Raw genomic sequence first — 10,000 nt, forward strand, 5'->3', positions numbered from 1 at the left:
GAATGGAGACAGCTGATTTGTGAAACCTGTGAAAAAGTGAATGAGAAGAGAGTCAATGCATACGAGAAGAAGAGGGGACAAGAGGAGAAGGAAAGACAATATATCAGATACAATCTTGTAATCCCCATATTATATTGTGTACTTACGATTTACCTTTTCTTTGTAAACTTGTGTTATTCCCATTTCGGGATAAAGGGGTATATATATACCGTAAAAACTCGTGTATAGGCCTCGACACTGATTCCTCCATTACGTGCAAGAAAATGCCAAGCTATTCGGAAGAACTCGCGAGGCAAATGGCCGACCGTTTCATTGCCCTTCACTACTTTCACGGCGTGTTTGTCCATGGGGTTGTTAAACTCTCGTTTCGCAACAAGGTTTTCTCCGATCGATGGCTTCCTTACGGCTTTGAAGTTTGTTGGAGTTTGGCAGCCGTTAAGCAAACAGTTGAAACTTTTGCGCGCGATAGTTCAAAAGTATTTGAAGCAAACTTTATCAGATTAGGGTCAATTTCCAAGAAAAAGCCTTCGATGTCCAGTCTTGCCATCATTCTAGTTGTAGCGCAGATATGTGCTTGAATTGTTCACTTTCTGTTAAAAGCACGAAAATTGGCATGATGACACTTTTCACGGCGCTTAAATAGGTAGGATATGGTGCTATCGCCAAAAACCCCTGTTGAGGGCCATTTAAGGACGTTCGCGCCCAAAACGTTCCCACGTACAGATTTTTTTTTTAACTTGTCACGCAGAAAGGTAATGATCTACTTTTGCCAAAAAGGCAAAAAAAATGGGGGGTCACCATGCTCGTTTTCGAGATCATGAGGTGCATTTTTAGAAGATTGCGTTATTTTAAGACGGACTTAGCTTACAACTGTCAGCGATAAAAAAGCTACATGAGTGAAATTTAGATCAGGTAAACGTACTCAGTTCAACATAACTAATATAACTAAATTAACCTTTGCAGCCGATGTCTTTTTCTAAGGTAAAATAGACCTTGAAAAACGATACATATTAGTCTAACAAAGAAAACTTCGGTCGCACGAGAGCATAAAAGGCCAAATATTTGTAACTTCTCACGTACAGATGTTTTTTGTTTTTTGTTAAAATGGACAAAATCAAAAAAGGAAGTGATCTACGGAAAGAAAAATGGGGGTCACCGAACATTCAAGAGAGTAAAATCGCTGCGAAGTTCTCAAAGCGATTGTCTTTTCGCACTGTCACGCCATTGCGTGACATTTCCGAGAAGACCTGGGTCCACAGCTATCCCATGATGCCACATACTTTCATGTTCCATTCTTGTGGAAACTTTTTGCGCCTTTAGCATCGTGTTCACCTGCGTGGTCTACGATGCATGACGTGTGCGTGACATGTGCGAAAAGATGCGCAGTAGCAATGGGCGCGAACGTCCTTAAAGGGGAGCTTTAAAACGGCGGCCATTTTGAGATTCAAGATGACTGCCAGTAGACCGGAAGTAAAAGTACCAGAGTCAGAAGTATCGAAGAAATGGGTCCAAAATTCATTTTTACTAGCTGATGTTCTTTACTTTTATCTTTACTCTCGTGGTATACACATAAATTACTGTTTCTATGGTCAAGATTCACTTCTAAACTTCAATCTTCTTGGACTATAATACGGTATAAGAATTCAAAGAAGAACAGGTACGTAATGTCTCATTGATTACTTACAAAATTTACTCTACTCTTCGTTCGGAGACCAGTGTTCATAATCACAAAAGTCTTAGATTGGCTTTAACGCTTTTCACACTCTTCAGCACACTTGCACATAGCTGTACATCTTAGGCTAACCTTCTGACAGCCACAGCCTCCTCTACAATCCTTCTTACAGCTGCACTTTACTAGCTCTTGGCATGACTTTGTGATTTCCGACAGTGTTGTCCAGAAAGGCCGACACTCGCCTCTTTCCGATATCCATCCCCAATCTTGTGGGCTAGGAATACTGATGTTGGTTAGCACGAGGGCTTTTCCCCAGATGTGGCCAGCCTGGTACAGTATGCAGCACGCTTGACATGTTCGAGTAATGAATCTCGCGTCGGAGTAAGGGCGTTGAAATTTCGAGCCTTACGGGTAAACAACTGCTTTCTGGCTTCGTTTACAGATGAAGAACTGCTTGTTCTATCATATATTAAAACAACTAAGCGTTCAAGGGTTGACATCCACTCTTCGGCTATTTCTGCTTGAGCTCTGGACAAGGCGATACACACAGAAGTGACTTCTGGAAAACGCTTCCAGGTGTCCAGCGTGGTCTTCTTGCTTTTCCATAGAAGCAGCACACCGTATCGCATCCCGTGAATGCGTGGAATGCAGGTAGGGCAAGTGCAGCGTTGTTAGTAAATGTGTTGGCAATCTCGTGGGTTGCAAGGTAGCGGAGATGTTCCCCTGTACCTTATGCCACCCAGAGTAGGATGCTCTCTGAAGCAAGCGCCTGTAACTTCTGTACCAGAGCCACGGCCAGTACTAAGACATCTGTATCCACACTACGAACAATGATCTTGTTGAAGCCGGATTGGATAGCATCAGCAGCATGGAGAAACATTCTTGTGTCGTCTTCTTCATGTGAAGATGGTGCCAGGCGGGAGGTGTCATCTCGTGGAAGGCTCGTAAGTACGCCTCTTGCATACGTAGAGATGATCTGTCACTGACCCGAGTTAACAGAAGTAGCGCATTGCGATAGGAATCTAAAGAGCTCCTGCTTGTTCCGATCTTCACGAAGGAATTCTTTCCAGTTTCTTGGAAGCTTATTATTAGCTGCGACTGGTTGTCGTACTCCAGATCCACGTTTGTTCCGAGTTGTCGCTTTCAAGCTGTTCTCCACGTATTCGTCCCAGACAATACCAATGCGTTTCACATGTTGAAGCTGAGCGGTGACATAAGGAATATACGTATTTGAGGCACATTCGGAAAGGGTTTTCTCTTTCCCCGTGGGCTTAAGCATGTTTACCAATGCTGCTCCGTCCATAATAATGACTTCACAGTTGGCTGGGACTGCATTCTTGGGAGTAGTTAGAGCCTGAAGACAAGAGAATAAGGAGGGAGGGGCTAGTTTCCTTTATCAGATATCGATGGAGGGCCTGTTGAACTTCGGCGTAACTGCCGATGGATGCTAGAACGACGATATCCCCGTGCCGTGGAAGGAGTCTTTTGATGTTGTTGAGCTCGGATTATGATCACTATTGTCCACGGCAGCTGTTGTAAAGAGACCCAGACGAAGATTAGACAGACACACTGCACCTTCTTGCCGGTACCGGCGACACACTTAATTTCCAAGATCCGTGGAGATGCTCAGTAGCCTATCATACGAAATAGAGATTCCTAGTTTATGTAAGATTTCTACAAGATCACGGCTGCGTGTCTTGTCATGTACAGATAGTCCACCATAGAGTGGAACAGGAGACTCTCGAGATTTATTTCGCCTTTCCCTCTTAACGTCTCTTTCACGGCGACGCATATTACTGTACTAGCTGTGGGATGGTAAGAGCAGCCTGTCCTTTTGAAAAACTACCCTCTTCAGAGTTGATATTTGGACCATACAGGATCATGTTAACAAAGGACAACAAGGATGCTGGGATAGAACACAGTTGACAGTCTCGTTCGAAAGACCCATTAAATGAATACTTATTTGCAATTACGTCTTTATGGACAATCGCAGCTGCCTTCACAAGGTGTATGGCCTTATCATCAAAATCTTCTCTATGGACCTTGTGAAGTGCATTCCCAACGTTCTCTCCAAATGCCAAATAAACATCGAATCCCTTATTGTAAGGTTGGAGATTAGGGACATGAGCAATTAGGCGTTCTTTAAGGCGTGAACTGTTTGGTCTTGCGGTGTTCTCCATCCCTAGCTGCTGCAGGCGATTGGTATTCATCTTCGCTTGGTCTGCTAGCTTAAATGTAGGTAGCTCTCCCCCGCTATTCGTGCGCGACTCCTCTTTAAGCGTCACAAGATCCGCCAAGGCAATACCTTCTAGACGATGTGGCTTTTCATCTTCAGGAACGGCTTCTCCTTTTGCATATTCTGTACTCATGTACAGCATAGATAGACAAGAGGCGCCTCAAGAACGATCAAATCCTCGCCACCAAGCTAAGCTAACAACTTTTCGTCATTCAGTACATTTGCAAATTCCCGAACTCTAGCATCCAGACTAAGGGTCGAAACTCTATGAAGTGGTTGTTTATCAGATTCAAGATGGACTAGTGTCTTTTTTGCATGTCAATGCGTTCGAGCGAGTAAACTTACCGCCAGCTAACGGCTCGTCTTGGGCTTCAGATTTTCGTTTTTGAGCTCGTTTGAGTTTTGTCGAGTTAAAAAGAGCATAGCAACTTTTCTGACAGCGGGCCCTATGTTTGAGGAATGCAGCCGCAATGCCGTCGCCTTCATCTGGTTGCGATAAGCTTATATCCATGGGCATGGATCCCCGATCAGCAAACTGTTTTAAATTGTCTGCAAGTGTTATATAGCCTGCACCTATATCTGCTCGCCTTGAGTCCGTAGGGCACTGAAGTCCTTCTTTGTTTGATTCCTGGCGGATAACGCAGAGCTCCCAATCGGTCGCATTACGATTGCAGTCATCCATGAGGCTGTTTGAAACAAAACAAAGTTATTTAACTTAGATAAAACTAATCGTTTCACTACTGTACAAGTACCTGTATCTACAGAGTTAATTAACACTTCATCTGTAGTAAGTCTGATTTTAAATTCCTTACAAATCTGGAACAGTAATGCTCCTGGTTTGGTGGCGTATTCGTTCTGAAAAAAAGGTGACACATATCCAATTCTGAATTGAATGTTTTTGGATTAACTGATACGCTAAACGTTAACTACATAAAAACTGTGATATGGGGACGCGTGAATACGGAAAACGTACTCCAGTGTAAACGTACTCTACTTGTTCTCAGTACTTACAGTTGGTAAGGGCTTCTATTCCATGTCTCCGTGCAAGAGAGAACGCTCAAGTTGTGTGGCAAAAATCCTCTAGCTTCCGTTTAACCTTTTCTCTGTTGTCTTTGGAACATAAGCTAATCATATATTTCCACTTCCCTTTACTCTTGGAATGGAGCATCGATCTTGCTGTTCTTGATGCCTGATACTTACAGCTCACCTAGAGGAGTTACGTTGGCATTTACTTCAGTTTTCGTTCGTAAATCTAATTAAGGTAACTTATTTTGTATAATTGTCAAATTATCAAATGGTACGGTAAAAGCGATGTATTCGAATCAGTAGAGACTTTACGATCTACGACGGCGACGTCAACGAAAACGTCACCTCAAAATATACACTATTGGGGTAAGTTTCTTGTGGTTAGGCCACCTCGTTAGCGTCGTACAATGTGGGCGAAGTATCCTAAAATAAATTGGTACAAGTGGTTTCAGAGTAAAAATATAGAATGTCAAAAGATTTGCATTTGTGCGCTCGCGTTGTCGTCAAAACCTAATTTGGTGATTTCACGTCGTTGTTGTGCAAAGTACAGCACGAATTTGTGAAAAAATGCGTGCACACGTGCAGCACGATTACTTTTCCTCTTTTAACCAATGATATCGTTGTTTCGTGGCGTCCTCGTTGATGAACGCGTCGTAGATCGTAAAGTCCCTAATACAAGCACAACGAGATATCAACTTAGATGAAACAAAATGGCGCAGCTGATATGCAAATTACAAAAATATAGAATGTCAAAAGATTTGCATTTGTGCGCTCGCGTTGTCGTCAAAACCTAATTTGGTGATTTCACGTCGTTGTTGTGCAAAGTACAGCACGAATTTGTGAAAAAATGCGTGCACACGTGCAGCACGATTACTTTTCCTCTTTTAACCAATGATATCGTTGTTTCGTGGCGTCCTCGTTGATGAACGCGTCGTAGATCGTAAAGTCCCTAATACAAGCACAACGAGATATCAACTTAGATGAAACAAAATGGCGCAGCTGATATGCAAATTACAAAAATTTGGTTTATCAACGCAGTTGATAATGTAAATTGACCACCGTACAGAGATTCTAAAAGCTGACGTTTCGAGCGTTAGCCCTTTGTCAGAGCGAATCGAGGGATTATGGGTTACGTGTAGTTTTTATAGTAGAGTAGGAGCTACGCTATTGGTGGTAACATGGCAACGTGAAAAGTAGGAATATATTAGTTAAATGAAAGGCGTTCGTTAATACCGTGAGGATTAAGGGTGCCGATTTGAAAGATGAATTTTTGTTCCAGATTCTTGCGGCTTTCCGTCGTACCTAGATGTAGGGAAAGGCGGCAGATAGCCATGTGTTTTTTGGAGTGGTTAGGCAGATTAAAATGGCGAGCGACTGGCTTAGATGCATCCTTGTCATTCTTCTCAACATCGCGAAGGTGTTCGCGGAATCGGTCACCTAGTCGTCTACCTGTCTCACCAATGTATAATTTATTGCATAACGTACAGGTTATGTGATAAATGACATTTGCGGAGGTACATGTGAAACGATCGGTGATCTTAACAGATCGCTTAGGTCCCGATATCTTGCTAGTGTTAACAATGAAAAGACAAGTTTTGCATCGTGAGCGCGTGCATTTGAAAGTGCCGGGTTGCTCGTTGGTTTTGAGCGCGCTTCTAACTAAAAAGTTGCCTACGTTTTTGTCGCGTTTGAATGAAATAAGTGGAGGTTGCGAAAAGATTCTACCAGTCTCGGGATCATTTTGGAGTAATTTAAAATTACTAAGAATGATGCTTTTGACTGCGTGATTATGAGGATGGAAAGTGAGGGTGAATGGAATTCTGTCAACGAGCAACGAGCAACCCGGCACTTTCAAATGCACGCGCTCACGATGCAAAACTTGTCTTTTCATTGTTAACACTAGCAAGATATCGGGACCTAAGCGATCCGTTAAGATCACCTAACCACTCCAAAATGGCTATCTGCGGCCTTTCCCTACATCTAGGTACGACGGAAAGCCGCAAGAATCTGGAACAAAAATTCATCTTTCAAATCGGCACCCTTAATCCTCACGGTATTAACGAACGCTTTTCATTTAACTAATATATTCCTACTTTTCACGTTGCCATGTTACCACCAATAGCGTAGCTCCTACTCTACTATAAAAACTACACGTAACCCATAATCCCTCGATTCGCTCTGACGAAGGGCTAACGCTCGAAACGTCAGCTTTTAGAATCTCTGTACGGTGGTCAATTTACATTATCAACTCCGTTGATAAACCAAATTTTTGTATACTACTTCCCCACCGACGCAGCACCACAGTTTCTTTAGAAACTACCCCTTCATTCATTGATATGCAAATTAGTTTGAACGCAAAACATTGTGTTTACTATTAGGAATCTTGGGAAAGGAAAATGATAAATGGAATTCCGGATCGTATTCACTTTCTATATATCTATTCCTTCGTCATTTTCAAGAAATATGAATCGTGATTTTTTACATTCGGTTTAAAGAATTGCTTTTTAAATTTTCAGTTAATATTGCCTTTACCCCTGTTTTTCCCCTAAAAACAATATTTTATTCACATTTGAATATTTTATACAAATAAAAACATCGGAAAAACACATTGTAAAATATTTTCTCATCATTTTTGTCTAAATATCCGCTTTGTTCATGTAATTCCGGTTAGATCCTTCACTACTTCCGGTCAAAATGGCGGCCCTATAAGAAATCGATCCAAAAAAGCGGTTTAACAGGAAAAATTGCGATGGCACCATATCACATATTAATCCCCATGTTTTTTTTTTATATTTCCTGAAATTTAGTGCTTTTAACAGAAAGTAAACAATTCGGCCCCAAATCTGCACATATCTGCCCCACTATAGCAAAACTTGCATGAACATCTCTCAAACTTGGAATGACTGAAGACAAAACTTGTCACGTTTGCAACCACTTAGAGCATGTTTTCCCGTCACATGTCCACGCTCAGATGAAAACGACGGTAATTCTATCGTTTTCATTTCAACTGTGGGCATTAGCAATGAAGACAACTGTTGTCAGTCACAGAGAATAGGAAAAAGCATTTAAAAGGTATTTATTGAGTTGATTAACTTATTGCTGTCGCTGGAAATACACATCATTAGATTACGTCAAGTTTATTGTTAGCATCTGTGAACAAACACCCAACTTTTTTTACAAGAGTGCTTTTTTGGAGTTCTTGTTTTTCCCAAAATCATGCTTGAAAGTTGGGGGTGCGGCTTAAACACAAATCTTTACAGTATATGAGGCCTAATAGTAGCATCAGTAAAGGTTTGCGTTGTTTGAGCTATGGTGAAGCAATGACCTGCAACCTGCAGTTTACACCTTTCTATTATTTAACTTGTTTGACATAATTTTTTTTATTTTGTTAGATCTACTAATAATTTTTTTTGCAAAAATGAGGTAGCAAGAAATGCCTTCTGTTCAGTTTTGACTAGAGAAACAGCAAAAATCTTTTAAGAATAACTTGCTCCTTCAAAGGTACAATGTGTTAAGCTAGGTTGCATGGCTTTGATATTGGCAATTCTATATATACGGTACATTCATTGAATGTGTAACTCTGTTTTATTGCTAGAGCTCTGACACATTGTTGGAAATAGAATTTATGAAGTGTGAGTTGATGGTCCAATCACTCGGAGAAAAGAAAGAAAATTATAGCAAGACTGTTGTGGAAGTAAGAAATCATACATAATGATTCTTCATTTCTTAAATTAATCTCACTTGTTAAATTTTCTTTTCTAGACTATAAGCTGTCCTTCTTTCACTGCTTACCAGTCGTTAGTCGAGCATGTGGAGAAAGAAGACAGACACAAGGAAAAATGGCTTTCCAAAATCTGGATTTGAAGAGGAGCTAATGAGCAAACACAGTGCATAGGTCAAACTCTCTGGGTTTGTCGATGGTCTCTCTTTTTGCTCGCTCCTCTTCGAATCCAGATTTTACGCAGCCATTTCTTATTGTGCCTGTCTTCTGTCTCCTCATGCTCAACTAACTAAGCGGCAAAAGAGGGACTGCTGTTAGTGAACATTTTTTCTAAGTTTAAGTCTGTGATGTTAATTTCAGAAATTTTGACGAACTCTGACCAAATGTATTAAGTTAAACATATGTGGACAACTACAAGTATGATTATTTTTCTTTTCGCTAGAGACGAATACAGGCAATAAGAAAACTTGAACAGTGCTTGATGACAGCTGTCAGAATGGGAAATCCAAATGTTATACAGGTGATACTTTAATGGAGACAAATGCCCTAGGATGCCACCCCCATTGATTAGTAAAATTGTCTGGTGTTAGACAGAGTAAAATCTATTAAGTGTCACTCTCAGGGGTCAATGGGTTTATGTCAGTTTTTGTTTGCGTGTACATGTATATCCAGAAATGTACATAATTAGAGGAATGCCCAATTTTGACATGCAACAGGTGTCCATTTGTCTAAGTCTAAGCATTTGTTGGTGTATCACCAAGCAAAGCACTTAAGTAGTAGTAGTAATAATTATGATGATGATGATGATGATGATAATAATCCAAAACATACCAGCATCACATTATCAAAGATGGCACTGATCCTCATTGCCGCCTTTGTAATAGATCCCAGGAAACCATAGACCACATTATATCAGGGTTGCGCAGAACTCGCAAAGACAGAATATCCATTAGCACAATAACGTTGCAACCCTCCTACTCTGGAATATCTGCACGGAATACAATGTGGACACTGTAGACAAGTAGTACATGTATGAACACGATCCTAAAACAGTAGGACATCACTATCCTCTATGACATGCCCATCCAGACAGATAGCTTAGAGCAATAACAGCAAACCGACTAGACATCTAAACCAAGTTAACCTATTTAACATAAGACCTCTCTGTCCTTCAAACAGTGACTTAAAGTAAATAAATGACCACCGGTATGTATTAATAAAGGAGCCTAAATTTTTGATAAATCTAATTTTGTCATATTTCATCCCCCAAGAAAAAATTACCGTATTATAAATATTATTTTATTCTATTTTGAAAATCAACAGTAAATAAGACCTTTAATTTTTT

General features: G+C 40.7%; 1 protein-coding gene across 1 annotated transcript in view; it reads left to right on the forward strand.

The window, feature by feature from the left end:
- The window catches only part of LOC138040146 (cilia- and flagella-associated protein 46-like), a 115,594-nt gene that overhangs the window by 10,091 nt on the left and 95,503 nt on the right, over positions 1-10,000 (forward strand). The window contains exons 9-10 of the mRNA XM_068885923.1: positions 8,530-8,628; positions 9,098-9,175. Of these exons, the coding sequence (XP_068742024.1) occupies positions 8,530-8,628; positions 9,098-9,175 (177 nt within the window). The remainder of the gene's footprint in view (positions 1-8,529; positions 8,629-9,097; positions 9,176-10,000) is intronic.

Source organism: Montipora capricornis, chromosome 3 (assembly GCF_036669925.1).
Source record: "Montipora capricornis isolate CH-2021 chromosome 3, ASM3666992v2, whole genome shotgun sequence".
In the NCBI taxonomy this organism is placed as follows: domain Eukaryota; kingdom Metazoa; phylum Cnidaria; class Anthozoa; order Scleractinia; family Acroporidae; genus Montipora; species Montipora capricornis.